The sequence below is a fragment of the Anas acuta genome, chromosome 4, assembly GCF_963932015.1.
Source record: "Anas acuta chromosome 4, bAnaAcu1.1, whole genome shotgun sequence".
In the NCBI taxonomy this organism is placed as follows: Eukaryota; Metazoa; Chordata; class Aves; order Anseriformes; family Anatidae; genus Anas; species Anas acuta.
In genome coordinates, this window is record NC_088982.1 from 70,934,881 (window position 1) to 70,957,181 (window position 22,301).

Here is a 22,301-nt window from a genome sequence, read left to right on the forward strand (position 1 = left end):
GGTCTTTGTCATTCTGTTTGTTTTACAAAATATATTTTATACCCCAAGTGTCACAACATTTTCTAAACTTGAAAAATGTAGAAACAGAAGTGTAAAAGCTTCTTCCTCCCTTCTGTCTAGAGTAAATCCTTCCAACTTCCCATTTAATGTCAGAGCCATCCTTGTCAGTCTTAAATTATAAGAACTGCTTTTCCTGGATTACAGATACTATTTTCAAATAGCATTCTTGAACTCGTTTATTATCTTTTCCTAGAATCCCTCCACACCTCCCCCATATGATTTTTGGTGTAACGGAGCTGACATTCTAGGATAGTTAACCTGGGGTTTTTAGGGGGAGAAATAGAGTGGGGGTTTTTTGTTTGTTTTAAAACATCTCCTGAAACTTTGTCTGAATCACATTTATTCTTAGCTTACTGGCAACAGAGATGTTAATTCCTGTCCCTACTGGTGCTTTCAATACTTTTGGCTTCTTATTGCAAAGTAATTTCCACATCCCCTAGTGGACTGTCGCCTTATGCCCTTTGCAGAACCCTGCTTTCACTCATCTACAGCACTTGGATCCATTTTAGTTTGGAAACAGGATTGCTATCTTCAGTAACAGGCCTCCAAAAAGTCTGCACCACTAGCTGAAAGAATTGTGAATAAACCAAACGGAACTTCACGCCTCCAATTAGAGTACATTCATAAAACAGTAATTTCTCTAGACTAGTTTTATATGAAAATTACAACTACCTTGTTTCTTTTTAAGATGTGAGCTAATAACTTGGATAAACACTAGCATTTGTGGAATACAGGATCTATTGTCATAAGATGGCATTGTAAAAAAAAATGTTTGGGGTACACATAATTTTTTCAGAAACAGTTGCATTTGCCATGTTTCAGGAAATTGGATGTTAAATTCTCCACATGGGAGTACACCTTCTCCACTTCTGCAGCATATGATACGGTTTGGACTGACTTAGCAGCAGCTCTTACAGTGATCTCCAGCCTAGGACATATCTTTATTTCCAATCCAGATGAAAAATGCTTTCTCCAAACAACAACAACAAAAAAGTAGGTCACAAGATACAGCAATTATTCTTCAAAATAAAAGAGAACACATTTTTTCCTTCTTTGATATACAGGACACAACTTCAGCTCATTACTTTCAATATTCACAGTAAAATACCTTTGAAAAATAATCTATTTAAGTGCAGCTTCAAGCCATCACTTGCCAGTTTATTTCATTCTGCAGAAAAATTTCTAAGAAACCAAATGCCAGCTGAGTTTCTCTTTCTCTGTGCAGATGAGCTCAGCCAGTTGCATAATACATCATTGCTGAAAGAAGTTTTGTAGAAAACCTTAAGATTCACATTTTCCATCTGTGCCAGCTGAAGCTCTTTATCAAAGAATAAGTGTAAAATACCTCTGCTCTTGATCTGCAGGTTAAGACAACTGATCATCCAGAGAGGTTGTATAGTGAAAATAACATAATGCCCTTTGAGTTCAGGATATGCATGCTGAACTGTAAGACTTGCCTACTCAGACAGATCGTCCCAAACATTTACAGTCACTTATATCTGTGGAGAAGGAACAGTGAGGAGACCAGTTGGCTTGATCTTGTTGATTCCTCCATCTAGAATGCAGACCCGTGGGTATTTATTCTTCACTAGATGAGCTGCAAACTGAAGCAGATATATAATTAACATGCTGTGTATAATAGACTGTAAGACAAAATGAAATGCTTTATGTTATGAAAACCAAGTTAAACAGAAGAAAGCTTATAAGATTCTAGAAGTTCTTTTTTGCACCAACCAGTCCCACAAAGGAATCCAGGCCTGTCTGTTGCAACAGCTGGAAATAGTTTGGTGGTTGTGAAAATGTCATACCTGAACCTTACTCATTTTTGCTCAGGCAGGATTTTACCTCACTGTTACAGAATTGTTTAATCTTGGAGTAATCTCTGCAATGCCTCTCCTCAAAGTGGGAAATATCAGGTATTTTCCTCTAGGACAATCTAACTCCTAGGTGTTCCCAAATGTACAAGCACCACCATTTGATGGTATACTCATTTGTTTACCTGTCAAAGTTGTCCAGCACGACTTGATTTCACAGATGTCAGACACTAACTGACACTCTTTCACTAGGCAAGTTACATGGGGTGAGCAACCCCCCACCTTCCGCAGTCCCTGAAACGCTCTCCCCAGGTAATTCATTCCATAAACCCAACACGGCAGTTGTCAGTTTCCTTGTAGCATCTTGATGAAAAATTGCCACACCGCTGAAAGAACATTATTTCGTTCATTACATGTCAAACTTGCCTTCTAAATACTGATTGCAGTACATTAAAAAGCAAGTCACTAAAAATGGATTAATTGGAGAGAATCCACAGCAATTTTACCTTATTTCCAATACCTGCGAGAAAGACTGGCCTGCCATTCTAATCTTGCAAATTGTTGCTTTATACCAGGTTGACAAATTAGTACCACTTGTAAAAACAGTAAGTGCTTCCAAATGGGCCATGTAAAAGAGTCGTACTTCCCTTTTCGACTCTTTAAAATGATTCATGATACTATTGCAGAACCCAGCGCAAGCATGATGTCAAATAACTACCTCTCCAGAAACAACATTACCAGCTAAAGAACAGCAGTAGGCACCCTGTCTGAACTTGGTACAAGGGATTTCCTCTTACATTCACTCTAATTGGCTGTGATCGCGTAACAGATACTAAGGCAGAACAAGATGTGACTACCTGATTGAGTACAACAACTGAAATAATCTCTTTAAAAGGGAAGTGTTCACAGTAGCAAAGTTTTAACCTCCTTCCATAGCCAGAAACTTTGCTTCATATTGAAGGTATTTAATATAAAGAATTGATTTCTGTACATCTACATGTCAAAACAGCTACTGTATTATTCTCTTTCTGTTTCAGGACAGATTTAACCAGACAGTGAGCAAACAGTATATGATCTGTGACTACTGAGGACTCGTTGTGGCAGAGTAAGAGCTCAAGGCAGAATAAGAGGCTGAAGTGGATCAGTCAGGACATTTTGGCTGTCATGTCTGAAGTACTTGCCTAAGGAAGACCAAAAGCAGGTTTGATCATCTCTTCTCTTACTAGTTTGAGTCAGTCAACTCAGGATTCAAAGAATCAAAGGGGGGGGGGGGAGGGAACAACACAAAATCCCCACAATACCATCAAACAATCAAAACAGCTAACATTACAGTTAATCCATATACAGATGCCATTTTGCATGAGAAAAGTAAATGCCATGCTTCCACAGAGGCTCTCTGATGCAGAAGCAGTATAATTTGCACAGATGTTGCACTAGGAAAGTCCAATTACCTCTCACTACAATCACAGTCCATAAACGTGGTGTACAGTAAAAGAGGCAAATATATTTCCCTTTGTCAAGAACAGTGCTCAGCTGTGCATGCCACGAGCTCCAAAAATAGTATATACAGTGAAATACTCCTACTACACATCTCTGCTTCATACATTCATATCTGTCACTTCGCAGTGCTCTCCACCTGTGACTAATGGATAATGCTCTGCCTTGGACTGCATCCAATGCTGCTCACAACTGGCAGAAATGAAAAATGACAACAAGCGTTCAGGCTGACAGGAAGCAGTATGTTATTGGCAGAGTACAACGTCCCCTGTGTCAGTAGAGAGATTCCATTTCTGAAAATGAACTGTAAACTTTCCTCCAAATTGTTCCAGGCTCTAGCCATATTATAATTACCATTCCATGTAATCTGAAAATATGCAAACAATTATTTTATATTCAGGGTTTGAGCACTAAGGCCTGTGTCCCACCATACTTTAGAACTGCTTTAGTAACCAAGGTATGGTTAAAAATAACTTCTGTTTACTGCACATGACAAGATTTCTTTACAATCTTATGGTGAAGAGTCTCACTTTCTCAAGCAGGCTTCATGAAGCAAGCACTGCAGAATCTGTGGCTGTTAGCAAATGGCATGTAGAAAGCACAAGAGACATGATAAGAAGATACACCACAAGATGAACTGGCTTTTTTTTTCCTCCCTTAAGTTGTCACAGAACTGTCTGCAGTTGTCCACACAGCTTCTGTGAGAAATACAGCAAATACAGCTCAAAACATTGTATCTGAACATCCAGACAGGGAAAATTCAGCGAGCAGGAAATGTATTAGTATTGCATTACTGTTGATACCTCACTACCGTTAGAATTAGCTGCACAGCAGAGGCGCAGGGGCTTACAAATTGCTATAAGCTGAGAGCTGCCATCAAACGCCAAATATCAGCCTCCATGAACTCTGCAAATACATCTGCCTCTGAAAACACACTGTGGCTCCACACTGCAAAGAGAAGAATCAAGATTTAACTCACAGGTTAATAGGATTTGATCCAATTAAAGACATTCACACTTCAACTTCCATGTTCCTACATTGTGTTACACAAAATAGAAGTAACTTTTGGTAAAGAGTAGATTTAGAAGAAGCCATCTAACTAGTGTAATAGCCTTCCTCCCTAATTAAAGCTTTGACTTTTTATACTTCTGTTCTAGTATATGTTTGTGCCTTCCTCTCCCAGAGGGAGGAGTCTGTCTGTCGCAGACAAGAAGAGGAGCTTGTTCACCATGTTTCCGAAATGTTCCACTACCACCTGCTATCTTTCCCTGCCAAAATATCCTGTTGAATTCTGAAAATACTGCAGCTAGTATTTTCAGAACTGAAGCCAGTATTTTCGGGACACACGAAGTGTTGTGTCTGGCACATGCACTGATGTAGAGGCATGAGAGGAAGGGCTCTCTGAACTAGCTACACAGACTTCCTCCCTTCATGTTCTTCATTTATGCTGAAATATCAGTAACCTACATCCACGAAATGAAGAGAGAGAAGGAAAAAAAATGGTATTTCCCCCAAAAGTTGAAAGAATCAAGAAAGCAAGCCCAATGTGCTCTTCTGAATTTATACCACAGACTATTTCTGAAGCAGAGACTGTCACCTTGGACTTAATGCCTGGGCTCTATTTCCTTTAGGAGTGCTATCTTAAAGCGTCAAACCAGAAACTAAGGAACAGGCACCTGAATATACAGTTTCATTCCACTAACTTGATTTACAGAGGTGGTATTATGACAGAAGATAATATGAGGAGATGAGGAAGTGAGTTTCATCAACTTTAGCAACCTGTAAACCACCTACACTGGAAAGAGAGATTTATTGAAACATACAAATGTAGTTCACAGCTAGATTTCTATTATACAGGTTGATTTTAAAAAGAAATGAACCTCAGTCACTTAGAAGGTGATTATGCTTTCTCAGCTGTACAAAGTGCCTGCACTGACATCACTTCTGTTTCCCCATACCACCAATGGATCACAGTCCTCTGTAGTACTTCTGTTTCCAACAGAACTACGAAATACTAGACCCTTTTTTGGGGGGAAATGGTGTTACTGCTTATCTGCAGGAGAGGATTAGAAAGATGCCAGAAGACTTTAAGCTTTTTCCTTTCTGTCTTAGGTGGCCTTTCCTCAAAACGCAGTATCCAAGAAAGTTAGGTTACTGTGTTTTTACTGGCTGCATCTAGAATTTAAACTGAACTTCCTTTTGCTGTTTTCACAGAAAATATTATATATGGAAGGATGAATATATAAGCGATGTGTTTAACAACTCCTATGCCACAGCTTTGGTGAAGGTTTTGGAAACACCATTCCCCTATTACATAATACATCAATCACCTCCACATAAAACATCCTTCCTGGTGAGTGCAACTGAGACAGAAAATTATAATTTACATATGAAAGCAGTAAGCTAAGACTTTTTCACTCACAAAGTCAGGCTTTCAAAAACACAGGCAAGATCAAAGCAAATTTGTATCAAAACCTGGGTAAATATTAAACATTTTACCCTGTATGGGTGTTGCTCTTGATACAAACAGCATGACAGGACCGCTCCTTTAAGTACCATTAAATATCAAGAACCTTAATAATCTGCACAGTTTAAAACGGGAAACTGATATTCACCAAAGGAGAATTTATCAAAATGTTTCTACTCCTCTGTTCCAAGCAGTAAAATCACAGCTTTCAAGTGTGCTGGTCGTATTACACTAGGCACATCACACTTTCAGGCTGTCTGCAGCAAAGAGCCTTAATAACAGCACACAGCTTGAGCAGCATTGTTCCCAGCTCCCTTCAGGGTAGCCACAGGGGTTGTTCCGTACACATTATTCACTTTCACAGACATTCCTGTGACAGGTAGTAATTAAAGGGCAAGCTGGGAGGGAAGGAGGAGTAACTTACTGTACCAGGCTATCAAAAAGGACTGCTGTGACCAATGTCATCGGGGTATAAATGTAACATCGTACACCAAAGGAGTCAGAAGAAAGGGAGCTACATGAGAAGCTGGAAGAGATGTTAACCAAATTCTGTGGTATTGCCATCCACTATCATAAGATTGTTGGTTTTTTCATTTGTAATCACATATTGGACAAACCCATCAGGGAGTGCAGTCTGCTTTGCTGTATGATTTCAGTAAAGAGCCAAACTGAAAGCACATCACGGTCATCACAGCTTCTTAAAATTATTATTTATTTAAACCAACCCTTTCCACGTGTCAGAAAGCAGACCCAGCACAAGATTAATTTTAGTCAGGTTCTTCTTCTATTAAAAGGTTTCAGAGAAGTGAAAAGGCACTTTAACACCAAGGTGAGAGAGAGTCACCTGAAGTTTCCCAAACCAACAAAACAGTGCCTGGCTAATTGCATCGCCAGGGGAGTTTTAGGTTAGATATTAGGAAGAACTTCTTTACTGAAAGGGTTGTTAGACACTGGAACAGGCTGCCCAGGGAAGTGGTGGAGTCACCATCCCTGGAGGGCTTTAAAAGACGTTTAGATGTAGAGCTTAGGGATATGGTTTAGTGGGGACTGTTAGTGTTAGGTCAGAGGTTGGACTCGATGATCTTGAGGTCTCTTCCAACCTAGAAATTCTGTGATTCTGTGATTCTAACAGTTATGGTATGAAGTACAAAACACAAGGAGCACAACTTCACACAGACACATACTACGATTAAAAGAAAAAATGAAAAAAAAAAAAAAAAAAAAAAGGAAAAAGAGAACTTACTCTAGTGAGATCAAGAAAAAAATCTTCCCAGACAGACCTGGCCAACAAGGAACACTTTCCATTCCATCAGTACAAAAATACAGCAGAAACTCAAGGACTCAAATGCAAAGATTTGAAAATAAGCCTAGACAAACAGATATTTAATAGCTGGTTTTGGGATAGATTTTACTGAGAAAGTACGAGCAAAGACTCACATTTCTCCAAGTAGAAACTTTTTAACACCTGCATGTTTAATCTTCCATTTAGAAATGTAATATTACACACAAACACACAAAACAGCTGAGAGTGAGAACCTGAAAATGAAAACTCATCTGTAGAGTTTTAGCTGCTGTTAACAGCTTATACCAAAATATAAGCAACGCACCCAATACACCTGAATAGACTGTAGAATTAAACTGCAAAAAGCATACCTATTCTATTTTTTGATCAGAAAACAGAAAAGCTGTTAGTGAAGGGACGCATAACACATGTGGCCTGAACATAAAAAAAAAAGAGCATGAGCCTATCTCTTTCCCCCTTATGTGTCCAAAGAAATTCTGTTCAATTCACTTTATTCTTCACTTTATTTTTAGGATGAATTTTTTGTAAAATTGTCTCAAGTCTGTCCTAGATGCGAAGAAATGTTCGAAGAAATGCTTGGAAGTATAAAACCTTTCTTTGCACTTTGCTTTAATTTTTAGTAACACTACCCAAATTGAAGTCTTGTGTTTTTTAACCAGAGGGACAGCTGATTAGGCAGCCTACAGCAAATCCATATGAAAACTGCCAGCTCTTAGACATTATTGATGGCAAACCTACACTGCCAGTTTTGGCCTGTTTCCTCTTAAACTCCGAGATGTAAGTCCTTGACCCTCCCTCCAAATGCACACAGAATTACAACAGCATAGCACAACTGCTGGCTTGCAGCCCAAGTGTCTTTCTTGGGCTGTGTGAAGAGCAATGTTCTGGCAACAGCAGCTGGGCTTTCTGCTGATTAAGAAAAAAATAAACATGTATACATGTTATAAAAACAAAACCAGACTAAACAAAATACAGGCTTTACAGAATAAAATAATGAAGATAATTTAGCATGTCGTAAGTAGAGACACAACCAGCAGGATTGCTGCTGATTAACGAAGCCTATCTCTTCTTTAAAGGTGGCAAAAAGACACCTGATGATGCCACTAGGCTCTGAATCTAAACCCAGAGTGCATGGTGCTGCCTTAACAACTCAACCAGATGAAAGAGCCATTCTGGGAATCATAAGGAGCCCTTCCTTCTTTGCAAAGAGAAAATACCTCCAGTTTTCATCCCATTTCCTCAACTGCTTTTCTGCTAAGCAACATTTGCAAGGAAATTCAGAATACATTAGATAGATAGTGAAAACATCTCAAGAAATTAATTGTCTAATTTCTATTTATTTTCACTCCAAAATTTTCAGTGGGCCCTTCTAAGTAATTGTACATGTATTTGTCTTCAGAAGCATAAATGCATTTGCCCTTTAGTATTCCACGTGACACCTAGTTTTCAGACAACCCTATGAAATCTCATGGGTTTCCATTTGTTTTTTAAGACAGGTTTATAAGAAGAAACAAGCTCAAACATGCAGGAACTTGCTTCTCTGGTAAAGCATCTTTAAAAGGTCTTAACAAAAAAAAGCCAACAACGAAACATCACCACAGCAGTAACTAGACACTTTTACCTATGCATCTCAGCCTTCATATAATAAGAAGCACATCTCTGCAGTGTGCCGAGACAATCAAGAACAAGAACACAAACACAAGGAACTACTTTACATCAATATGGTTCTGAACATGTATTCTACTGCATTCAGCCTTTTTAACAATGAAAAAAAAAAAAAAAAGAGTATGAGTGGATGGAGAATACATTTTAGTTTTACATTCTCTGGACTTAAAAAAACAAAAAAAAAAACACAAAAACAAACAAACAAAAAAAAACAAAAAAAAAAAAAACAAACAAAAAACCCACTTCCAGTTCATATTCACTGTTAAATTATATATGAAGAAAAAAAAAGTTTTGGTATCAGTCTCCCAAGTACCATAAAATAAATGTTTTCTATTATCTTTTTTTTTCTTTACCCAACATTTTTAAGCAAGAGGAAAGATTTTATGTTAACAGATCAGCATCTACATTTAGAGAAGGATGTTACTTCCCCATAGAAAGAGCTGCTGTTTTTTTTTTTTTTCAGACTAGAACTGTGTTATACAAAAAGAATCTTGAACTTGACCCTCTCCCTCTTGCCTTGAAAAAGGTCAGTAAGATCTCATGGAAATCCTGCACCACTTGCCTTTGCTTTGGAGCTAGTTCATACATTTTAACTATTAGCTACTCTGTGACACAATGAGACAGACAACTTTGCTTCACTGACTTGTAGAAATTGTCTAGACAATGTATTTATAGCAACATAACTTACCCAGATTTTAAACAAAAGTAACAATCACAAGTTAAAACATTCCCACTTAGTATTCATTAGCTTACTATACAGATTTCTTTAAGTTTCAGCATACAGCTTGCCTGCATTTTTTTTTGATGGCAAGAAATAAATGAGTTTCTAGTTATTACACATATTAGAGTTCTATAAATTTTATTCTATTAAAGCATTTCAATTAAAAAAAAATTATCTTAACTGTACCACACAAGAAGCAACAAGTCAGGGTCAAAACTGAGCTGCTGCAGCATGACTTAATATCAGATAAGTTATTTCTCCCATCCTAGTTTCAGTTTTCATCACAATAACACAGTTGAAAAGTTGCAAATGGAAGCAGAAAATACCACCTTGAAGTTGGCTAAGGAATGGGAAATGAAGAAGTAATGTCACCCTTCCCCAAAACCCAAACTAATGCCTTTCCTACGTGTCTGTAACTATGATCTACCTTTTCACACACTGTATCTCAGATTTCAGAAATGACAAAAGTCAGGGGAGACAGATTAATGAGCACCAAAATGCTATTTGCTGTGCATGAAAAAAAACAAAAACAAAACAGAAAGTGCTCCTCTTGAGCACTTGACCATTATACTGCCAACTGTAACGATTCTTCGTCTGGATTGGAATTTTCACGGTACTGGTATCAGCGGATGTGGGAAAGGGGAATTTAATTCACTTAAGAGATGCTGCTGCTTAACGTATTTAAGTTAACAATCAAACCAGAATCTGGCTGGTTAATTCGAGCATAACACCTTTTATATGGTCTTGAGAGACGAACAAGTTTCTGCTCTGCTAACAAGTGCCTGGGATCTCCCAGGAGAAGAAAGGCCAGCACAACGGGAGAACCAGCCTTTAGGAAGGGACGTGCTGCAGAGCACAAGCGCCTGCCAAGCACGGCTGCACCATGCCCGGCGCAAGTGCCTCTCTGCAACACCATTGTGCTGCTAACGGTGCATTCATAAGGTTCTCATGCACCAGACAACCTATTCATTTAGCTTTCAAGGCAAGTAAATTAAGTTGCTTAACAAGTAGGATTACCCTGTTTTAATTCTGTCCGAAGGAAGTGTTCTGCTAAAGCCAGTCTGGGGCACTGCTGGCTTCTTTGTCTCCTTCTGGAGCGGGGCCACTGGGAAGTTTTCTCTTTTCCCCTCTTGCCTATCAAGTTCTAGACAGCTTTTTCTTTCCAATTTAAATATTTTATCATCTGGCACCAAATCAAATACACGAGACAGAAAAGAAGTGTGAAAATGGAAACAAAAGGAGTTTTCTGCAAGTCTGTTCAATACATTCAATGTTCCTTTTTTCTTTTGTTACTTCTATGGTGCTAACCATGAAATGTAATTGAAAGATTCAGTCTCCTAATTACAAATAGCCTTATAAATCAATAATATTTTTGGATAATTCTGACACCCACAAAGCCCTGCATAAATTTAAGTAACACATTTGGAGGTGCCAATCTCTGTATTTTTAGTAGAGTAAATATCGGTCAACACACTTCTGAAAAATTCTCCTTTATGGTGAAGGAAAAAATTTGTGGCTAATTCATATTCAACTGGAAATACGTAATTCTGTTTAGGAAAGATATCACTCACTAGATAACACTAAGAGATGTTCAGATGTTACTATGTTATTTGGATAATATTGTTTTTGTTTCCACACATTCATACTATTAGATTACTTTGCAAAAATTCAGGACAGCAATAGTTATTATTTTTGTCTAGTCTCAAGCTAGATATTTTTGGATTGGTTACGCTCATGAATAGCAGCAGACAGTTCCATGCAACCTGTTCATAGTAAAACTGAAACTGGCCTTAAAAATAAAACAAAAACAAACAAACAAACAAAAAACTTACAGAAGTAAGGACCTCTAAGTTCTAGCAACATGGTTTAATTGAGGTTGTTATTTTAATATATATATACACATACACACACGACTGTAAATATATGTATATTTACAGTTGTATGCAAACGTGGTAACAATTGTCTCAGATGTAGCAAGACTGCTTAATGATAAGGTATATTCCTTACACATGGCTGAAGTGCTTGGACTCACTAAGAACACAAAGTTGTGTAGAAAGTGCATAGCAAAGGGAATGTATGATTTTCCATTTAATGAAGCATTTAAAAGCTAAAACAAATCCAAGATTGCATTAGAAGTGTCACTATGTTATATGAGAAAAAAATCCGCTCTTCTTAGCTACAGTGTAACCCACAACCCATACTGTAAAGCCTCTGTCCTACCTTTCCTACAGATACTTGTTTCAGGTTGTTTCTTTATTCCGTTCTAGACACTTAAAGTGTTTCTCTGTTTCAGATTCAACATTTCTGACTGGTCCTGCAAAAAAACTCCCAGAAAATGACTTGCTAGTATGTGGGTTATCTTCCATAAAGACAGTCATTACTGAAAATGGAAGCATTTTGTTTTTTCTGTTCCCATTCCTCAGGAGGTTAGTGAACAGTAAGACTCTTACTGAGATAAATTAGGATGTTCAGTGATTTAAAATGTAATTATTGAAAGCTGCTGCATAGCCCACCATCAAAGGTGTCAAGTGTCCATTAAATCATCTCCATTTGGCACTTAGCATTTTATGCATTTTGTATTTATTCCGCTGAGGGGCAATTTATGCATTCAGCATTTAGTGAGCCATTGTGATTATTCAAATTGATTGATTTCACGTTGAAATATTTATCATGGACTTACCCAGGTCTAATACAGAAACCTAGATACTCATGGACTGAAACCATTTGATGTGCTGTACAGTCTGTTTTATACCACCTCTGCTACTGTTTAAAAATAGGGTACATATCACATGTTCATTTTCTAAATGGTGAAACAGGTTAATGAAATAAATTTCTCATGCTACTTACAACTCCCTATATGCATAAAAAACACAACAAAACATTTGTTATGCAGATGAGTTCTTGCCGTCTGAGTAAATAAGCTTAAGAGACTGTAGTGAACTAAAGGTATACTGAACCTAAAAGCACACCTTTGCAGTAAAATATGTTCACTTCACCGGAGACAAAGAATAGCAACAGAAATAATTCTATTTATTATTCTGCTGGTTCACAACACCACTAAAATTTTATAGAAATGAGCAGGTAAATCCCAATATCCTCCCCATCTAGTCAAAGTATCATATGGAAGATGGCTGTATAAACTATTCCTCTCTTAATTGAGCAGAATTACATAAGCTAAATGATTCTATAAAATTAATCAGTGTTATTTCTTACTTGGAGAATATGAACTGTATCTTATTTCCCTTGGAGTTAACATGTGGCATGCATGTTGCTCCCTACTTACCTTGTATATACTTAATAACACTGCAAAAAGTAAATGTTAAACCCAAGTCACTTTTGAAAAATAGATCTTACTGATGCATGTTAGAAGTGATGTCACTTTCATAACATTCCAACATAAAGATTTTAAAGGTGAAAAAATGCTAAATAATTCACTTCAAAATGTTAACTTTCTCAGATGTTGACCACTGTAAATATTTCTGTCTAGAAGCAGAACCTATCGCACCCTCTGCCCCAAATCCTGTGGTGATACCCAGTTACTAATGCCTAAATTATCCAGACTGTAGTATTTATGATTACTGTATGCATTAATTCCTGTGATGTATTTCTAAATATAAACATATATATTAGAGCAACAGACTTACAGCAGCTGTGTTCTTCACTGCATTTCCTACGATCACCACAACTCTTCCTTTAAAGCTCTGGAGTGTGGCAGTTGCTGGGCACTGGATGAGATCTCCTTCCGCAGTAAATGCTGATGTAAATGGGACATTGATGCTGCCAGAAATGTGGCCACGGTTAAAGCTTAGGAAGAACAGTTAAGGACATCTGAAAGGCAGAGAAATGTGTGGCACGCGCATAGTTGTGAGATGAACCTGCTCTTCATCCTGGCTGATGTGATACAACAATGCTGGCCTTTTGTCTTGGTATATTTTTGACAAACCTCAGTTGCTACTTACACAGAGACAAAACAATTTCTGACACTACACAGAAAAATGGAGAGAATCAAGAGTTTCTTTCATAAAAGATACAGCATGGCACTACAGGAACTGATCTGTTAAATGCAACAGTACCAAGGACCCAGTATTCACAGTGTGTACATTTCTGCGGGTTTTACTTCAATCCAGCTGCTCTAGTCCAATCACAGGAACCAAATATCAGAGCAGCTGAAGCATCCCTTCCAAAGGAGTTTCATGCAAATTTACTTAAAATGAGAACCATTACTAAATCAGGATTATTGGGAAATTTTCTTAAACTTCCTGTCAACTCCTCACAATGATTCAGATCCAAAGGGCATCATTTATATTTACCTGCAATCCCAGTAGCAGTGAGCATGTATCGGGTCTTACACAGAAAACAGTCAACATATGAATGCCAGCAATGCTGAGATGCTGTTAAATTGTGCTTTACTCTCAGAGGGTGATTGTTCAGTGAGATTTTCTGAACAAGTAATGAATGTAAAAGTCTCCTCAATAAAAAAATCAGCTGGATCACTACTACTTAGCTTTTACTGAGTTTCCAAAAAGTGTCAAGACCTTAATAAACCTGTGAATTACTTTTATAGACAGTGTGCACATTCATGGAATACTTCCTACCCCAACGGTAAATAAGAAAAGCTTTGAAGAGCTGGGAAACTGCAAGCTTCTGTGAAAATATACACAATGTCAAAAATCCAGATTAGTCACCCTTTATTACCATACTTGAAGAAAGCTACTAGATTTGATTATAAATCTTAGAATTCCTGTTTTTAAAGGAGCAGCCTTAAATGGAGGTAAGATTTAGCTGACTTAGGTTAATACTAGTATACATTTCTTGTGATTTCTGTAAGTCTCAGCTTTATGTTCATCATTACTATTGTGTGGGAAAAAACACGGCTCTGTTAAAACATCTGAAATAACAATGATCACATACCACCCATTAATATTATCAGTTTATTACTGTTTGGTAAAGGAAAATTATGACATCCCTTCCTTCACCATTTCAGGGGTGCAGACGTACATCCCTCCCCACCCTTAATTTGTAACTGCATCATTCTGATAGCTACTAACCAGGGTAAAAGGTCTGAAATGACATTTATTTACACAGAATGTGACTGTGGATATACTTAGCAGCTTATGCTCATGCTACTGAGTGTGCCTAAATGCTCAGAGTAACTTTTTTTTTTAATTATTATTATTTTTATTTTAAAGAAAAGCAATACATTTGCCAACATTATCACCTAACATGATAGGTCCAAACCATAGTTGTCATTCATGTTCTCCTTAATCTTAAGTGACCATCTTAAATATTCTGCTACCAACTAATAAAAAGACTGAGATTTTGTGTAACAGACTTAAAGACCATAAAGTGTGTCACTATAACTTTCATAGCAGGAATGAAAAGCCAACAGCATTTCTGTTAATATACTTAATAAAATGAGGCTTAGACAGAACTGCTGGCCAGAAACACTGCTTTGAGCATGTCACCTTTTCATTATAAAGTCTTCTGTTACAAAGCTGTCCACAGGGAAAAAGGGTCACTAGTTGTTGGTCTTATAATATGATCTTCATTATAAGACAATACTCTAGCTTTCAAGTTCATCCTAATACAAAATATGAATGATGTCTGATACTTACTGAAAGTTCTCTCATGCTTTTTTCAAATCACACTGAAACCAAAGTGGAAAAGGGAAGTTTAGCATGACAGGCATAGATATTGAAAAAGATGAACAACAAAACATAAGAAATGATCATATTTTTGAAATGGCTCAAAGTGGTCTGTCATGTTTGAAAACACCTACCACAGCAAAATACACCGTCTGATCCTGTTGCACAGTTTGTTGATAGTTTCTGAAGACAAAGACTGTTTCTGTACTGCAAGAATAAGACAGTGAACTTCTTATTCCTATATAACGTTCATAGGAACGTTATTCCTATGGTTTCGTATGCATATTCAGAATTGATGCCAGTTTAATAGTGTTCTATACACCGTAAGTTTTTTCTACAACTGACATAAAAAAATAAATAATTTGTGGGGTAATTTTATTACCAACCAGGCTGGTGTTTCTAAAATGACATTCCCTACCTCCTAACACCTGGAAGATTCAAGTCAACCCAATACTTAAAAAGAAGGTTGCAAGCAGAAGGAAGTAGGTCTTTCTGCAGTGAATCACACCTTACTCTACCACCATAGACTCCGACCATGCTGAAACAACAGTGACAGTGATTAAAATGTGCTTGAACTACAGAGATTTTCTCTCTCCAGCATGCCTCCTCATTCACGAAATATGAAGTGAAAGACTGATTGAAGTTTTGTAGTATGAAAAATTACCTCACAAAACCACTTCACAGCAGTCAAATGATTTCCAAATAATTGAAATTTTGAATCTACTCCACATGAATAGAATAGGATTAGTACAACAGTAGAGTAAAACCTATTATCAAGCTATTAGGAAGGCTACAGAAACACTTAAACAAGCACCTTGCCTTTGATCTTGATTGTAATACAAATAAATCCATTACTGTACACAGATAATAGTCTTTCAGTACAATGATTATAGTCTAGGCATTTCATATTACTTGCTTTCCACCTGCTTTCTCCTTGATGATTTCTAGTAAGCAGCTTAAATAATTAACACCACAGTGATGCATGTTGTAATAAAAACATTATTTAACTCAGTAGTATCAAAGCTTTTTATACAGCAGCAATAACCTTTTAGAGCTTTTAATTCCAGGGCTTTCTCTTTTAAACTTTTTTCTCTTGATAGAGAAATGATCTCTTGGAACACAGCCTCAAAAAGAACAAAAAAAAAAAAAGAACAAACACAGGAGAACCACATTTTCAACAGGCTAATTCCAGGAGAAAAATAGGCCACAGAAGTCTAGAAAATAGTCAGACTGATGACATTCTACTTAATTGGAAACCTTAACTAATGAATGAAATAACTACATGCAAGCAATAGAAAAAAAAATCTTTTTTTTTGTATTCCTTTGATCACTTCGTTTTATCTGTGCTGCAGCAGACCACATTACAGGTTCAAGTATGGCTTACAATAAGGTTATAACTCCCTGAAAATGAGAGTTTTTATCTAGAATAATCAAGTTATACTATCCTCTTTATTATGTAAATAATATATTTACACCTATTTACACAGTAAAAATTGTATTTAAGTTTTTACTATATACTTTAGCTCAAATATTTAGCATTCGTTCACCATTAGAGGGAAATAATATCATCCATCTAAGAGCTTTAACAGTAACTGTGCTTTTCCTTTTAGAAAGCATGGAAGCTTATAACTCTTGGACATTCACTTCATTGCCTAGTATTTATTCTTTTCTCATACACATGCAGTCTATTGTCAGACACAGGAAAGTTTTTTCCCAGTGGCTGAATCTGTCATTGGAGATCTTTAATAAGCCAGACATACGTAATATGAATGGTCCTCCTTTTTTTGGAAGCAGAAGTTGGACTAAGACTCCCGATTCTTTTATGATTTTTCTACTGAGAACTGTTTGATCCTTACAAATTACAGCTTGTTGCACAGCAAACTAAGAGTACACCTCCCGGCAAAAGCAACAATCTACATCACCTTTACTATTATGAAAGGAGCAGTACTTAAAAAATGATATAAAACAAGTATATTCTCAGTACTCCCATAGAACATTAAAAGTTACCTTAAATAAAAACATGTAATTGTTCCCACTTTTAGATGGATGTTGATGAACATGCTTGTTTCTGACAAAACACATCTGGTAAGAAGGCATCCTCCTTCCAAATAACAAGTGAATTCAGCTCTTTAACTATGCCAATACAGAAAAACAATCAAAAAATTCCTCCATGCATGCAGTAGTATGTATTTGAAAAACAGAAGAGTATGGTGTAGACCGTGTAGCAATCCTGATAAAAATATAGCCTCAAGATATGTTTAAGCTGGTTATAAGCAAACTAGATGACAAGTTAGGACAGCCATTGGGCTACATTACCTGACAGTAGAGAGAAAGTCAGTAGAGAACTGACTTTCCACTGAGCTCATGTGCTTTGCCAGTCCCTATCAACTCTTCTCCACTTCCCTTCCACTAACGTGGAAAGTCTCCCACATTTCCGAAATACTGGTCATGTTCTGTGAGGAAGGTTTGCTAACACCTATCACAAAAAAACCCAAGTGGTATCAAAGCACTTGTGCTATTGGTACAAAGAGGCTTCATTACAACCACAGCCTCAAGCGTGAAGGCAAAAATACATCCCTACTCTTCTCTACAAACCAGGACTCCCCACGAAAAAAAAATAAATCAGCTTTCAGTTCTTCTACTGTACCTGGACACATCCCTTCCCATTTTTGTTTTTTACCATTCCAATATTACACTGCCTGCAGACAAAGAGAAGGTAATTGATACAAGCATGATTTGGCAAGACCAGCACTTGGATTTGAAGGATACTCTTCACTGTTACGAATGTCCACCACCAGCAGCTTTGGTTTGCTAGGCTTTGTTTTCTTTACAGGTGTTTTGGAATGACTAGGTCCCGTCAATTCACACAGGTCAATCAGATCTTCTGCTGAAATACGCGGTGACACCTCTGCTTTCAAGTCATCCAGCTTGATAGAATCCCTAGACTTTAAAAGGAGAAAAATAATATTAAAGGTGATAGAATTAAAGGCATAGCATTCTTTGAATCCTCTCCTTATTTGACAACCTCAAAGTATAGCAACCCAGTTAGACAGAAACTCTGAAGTAATCAGAGTTGGACTATCCATACAGAAAAGCTCCAGAGCAGTGCAAAATGCCTGTCCAAGAAATACAGCCCTATTTTCTTTTGAAGTAGTTTGAAAATAAAATTTTTTAATGATCAGTGCAAACTGTTTTAATTTGTGATTTGTTAATGAAAAATTCACCTTGGCTGACGGGCTCAGAAAACTCTCAGAACATTTCTCAGCATCAGAAGAAGTGAAGAAAACTGTCTATGAAGCACCCTTTGAGAAGACAAGCTGAAATGGCTAAAGCTTAGAGAATGAAAGAAGGGTAGCACCTGGAGACTTGGCACAGAAACTGCAGGAACGCCACTGTAAGCTACAGAACTATCTAAACATCAGGTGCAACCTTCAGCCTGAAGACCAGACCAAGATGAGGACATCAGAAATGTTAGAAATAGTCCTGTACAACCCTTCTTGATCCTTCTGTTTCCATGTCTTGACAGACGCGTAAAATGCCCTAAATCTTTCACTGTGTATTTTGAAACACCATGGAATTTCCCCAGTTTAAAACATAGAGAGTTACTTTTAAATAAAACCAAACTTGAAGAAAAAATAAAATATCATAAAGCAAAAAAAAATCTGTTCCTTTTTCTTTAGTAGGGTATCAAACCTGGTAATATTCCAACAACTACTTTAATAATACTTAAATTGTTTTTCATAAGAGAACCTTCATCGTGAATTATCTCAGAAATATTCCTAAATAGTAACATTTCTGCAGTGCTTTCCTCAATTCATGTTCTTAAAAGCTCACACACTTCTAAATAAAGAAAAAAAAAATATCCCCCTTATTTTTGTAAATAATAAAGAATGTAGATATCCTGTACTTTCATAACTGCCAACACATACAAAACTCTGAACCGCAACAGAAAAAATACAACCATCTTGTGATGAGCACATTGTAAAGTGTTTGAAGAAACTTTTTGTCCTTCCTTCAGGTTGTTTTACATGCTGAAACTATGTGCCATTACAACTACACTTGCATCCAAAAGAACTACAGGGTCCTTCATTAACTGTTGAAAGTGCAAGTTTTGAGAACTTTCATACGCTATGCAATTAAAAATACATCAGCATGTGCCATGATGTTAAGGAGTTAATAAATTGCACTTATTTATGGTCTTCTGCAGGAAGATTTTATTTTCTGTTATCGCCATTGCCTCAATCTGAAAAATCACGGGTAAATTTTAAAGCAGCTTATTTTCATTATGCTTTAATCCAGCAGATACAGAGTTAACACGTTGGCTATGCATACAAAAAAACATTATGGAACTCAACTTACTCCAAGAGTTAGGTACATCAAGGATAGGCTTATAAAGCGTTGTCATCTTACAACTCGACTGGTTTGTCTTGTGCAACTGTTAAAAGCTCCTATTGTGCAGAAGGTCAAACAGAGGCAAAAGTTGTTTATAACCAAGTCTACAGCTGTTCCCAGTGAGTTTTTCTGGCTTGTCAAGAGACAGGAACAAACAGAATAGCCAGGATGTGTTACAGGGAGCATCTTCTGAAAGACCGTCAGACTGTGTTGTCTTATTCTTGAGGAAGACGACAAACTAAACAGCCAATCATTTCATCATAAAGATCTGTTCATACACCCCATGGTTGTTCAGAACATGAGCACAGGCATAAAGAGATTGACTATGGAAAGCCAAAAAAAAAAAAAAAATGAGAGCCTCAAATATAATATTACAGTGTATTACTTTTGAGAATGAGTATATATAGCACACTCAAAACATATTCTGGTACCACAGTACCAAATTTTCTCCTTTGAAAAAACAATTCCATGTCACCTAGTTTTGACTGCAGCAGTCACATGGATTCAAGAAACTACGTGCATATAAAAAACTTCAAGAAAAAAAGAGTAATGTGCTGAGGGAAATAGGCATTACTAATTAGCATTAGCTTAACTAACATATGGGTTCTATTTTTTTTTTTTTTTTCTTCCAGTTCTAAACAATATTAATTTCACATTTAATCTGAGGACTATTCCAACTCTAGAGAAGAAGGCCATGAACATACTAAGGAGAGCATAGGCAAACACATTTTTCTGAGGTATGTCCCAGCAAAAGGGGTTGGACCCAATGATCTTTTGAGGTCCCTTCCAACCCCTACAATTCTGTGATTCTGTGAAAAGATTTCTTAGACACTCCTTGTGCAGTTATAAACACCTTTACTGTAACACAGATTATCAAAATGTACTCAAAATTACAGACAGAATCTTTAGGTATACTTCAGGGAATGTATCAGCCCACCAAACTGGCTTTTCTGTTGTACACAAATACACTTAAAACACAAGAATTTCCAAATTCCTAGTCTCAGCACCTAATGTCCTCCCAAGTTCAGGATAATAGAGGTCACAATGCTTTACAATCAGAAAGATGCTTGAGTTTCTAGGTAACATATTATGTATTTCAACAGAATAGACCAACACCTAAGGGAGACCTGTTTCAACAAAAATACGAGTGTGACAGAGGACACAGCCACCTCCCAGCTGCTGTAGAATCCCACCTGCACCTGAGCATCTGCATTTCCCCAGGAGGAGTCCGTGAAAGAGCTGGATCAAAGGGGAGGAGGAGGAGGAAGAGGAACAAAGTCAAACTCTTCTGACAAACTTCAGACTTGTCAAACAAATTAAACAGTCCATGTCTAGAAAAGTCGCATCAGACAAGTTTTCAACATCCAAGAAAGTTAGCAATGTAGAAAAGTAGTGATTACATAAATACACTTCATTTGTCTGATGACTAAAGGTAGCTGGCATCGCTACACCCTCCTCAAGCAACAGCTTCTGCTTCGGGAGGACATTTGTGGAGCAATGTAGAAGGAAAATAAGTCCATTGCAAAAAGAACTCAAGCTTTGAAGGGGGAACTGATGGCTTATGGTAACAACAAGCACTCAGGTAGCCCAGTCAGGAGTTATATAAGCAGATTATGCTGGTGAAGTTGGCTGTTATGACCTGAATCGGGTCTTCTGGAGAAACATTTTAATTGTGGTGGATTCTAACGACACAACCACTTCCTACTTTAATATAGTCAATTCTCATTCCTCATATGGGATGAATGCCTCAGGAAATAATAAGTTTATGAAGAAAGCATGAAGTCTATGAAGTTTACAACAGAAAGCAAAATTGTCAAAAAGAACTTCCTTATGATAACACAAAAAAATTTCCCCCCTATTTACAAAGTGTGAAGTCACAAGAAGGGTTCTAAAGGCAGACATTATCTGTACTGTGAATAAGTTTTTAATAACTAGGACAAGCTTTTTTTCCATTAACTGGGACAAAAATAAGGAGAAACATTCAACTGTGAACCTTGCAACTGCCTTTGTCATACTTTTAGTTATAATTTTGCCTTTTTTTTCCTCCTGATCTAGGGTGTCCAGTTCTGCCTATATGGTCTATTTTCTGTTACAATATCTCTATAAGTTTTGAGCAAAGCTGTAGCCAAAAGCTCCTTGACAGACTTCTGGGAAAGAGAATTGCTGAATCAATTCTCTCCAGTAACAGCTGTTTTATCAGACTAATTTATTTCCTTCAAATCGCAAAGTGAAATACATGCATGCACTTATAAGATCATACTTCCTAATTACATTTAAAAATATGACTTCATCTGAGGTATCTTGTAATAAACCTACCTCATATCGGACATTTTTCCTACTTTTCCTGTCAGTCAGCTCAAGCTAAACAAGGCTAACGCCAAGGTGTCACGTGACGCCACACCACCTCCCTGGGCAACTCCTTCCAATGCCTGACTACACTTTCTGAGAGGAAATTTCTCCTAATTTCTAACCTAAACCTCCCCTGGCCATTCCCTCTGGTCCTATCAGTAGTTACCTGTGAGCAGAGGCCGGCCCCCAGCTCCCCACCCCTTCCCTTCAGGCAGTTGCAGAGAGCAATGAGGCCTGTTCCGAGCCTCCCCTTCCCCAGCCCAAACCCCCCCAGCTCCCTCAGCCGCCCCTCACAGGCCTTGTGCTCCAGGCCCCTCACCAGCTTCGGAGCCCTGCTCTGGACACGCTCCAGGGCCTCGATGTCCTTCTGGTAGTGAGGGGCCCAAAG

At 37.5% G+C, this 22,301-nt stretch overlaps 1 protein-coding gene across 6 annotated transcripts in view; it reads right to left on the reverse strand.

The window, feature by feature from the left end:
• Positions 1-982: 982 nt before the first annotated feature.
• TBCK (TBC1 domain containing kinase) overlaps positions 983-22,301 on the reverse strand; it is a 107,710-nt gene continuing 86,391 nt past the window's right edge. For all 6 annotated transcript variants that reach the window (XM_068681883.1, XM_068681881.1, XM_068681882.1 and 3 more), the window contains 3 exons: positions 17,942-18,117; positions 13,172-13,331; positions 983-1,664 (listed from right to left, as the gene is read on the reverse strand). In XM_068681883.1, coding sequence (XP_068537984.1) covers positions 1,554-1,664; positions 13,172-13,331; positions 17,942-18,117 — 447 coding nt within the window. In that variant the 3' untranslated portion in view covers positions 983-1,553. The remainder of the gene's footprint in view (positions 1,665-13,171; positions 13,332-17,941; positions 18,118-22,301) is intronic.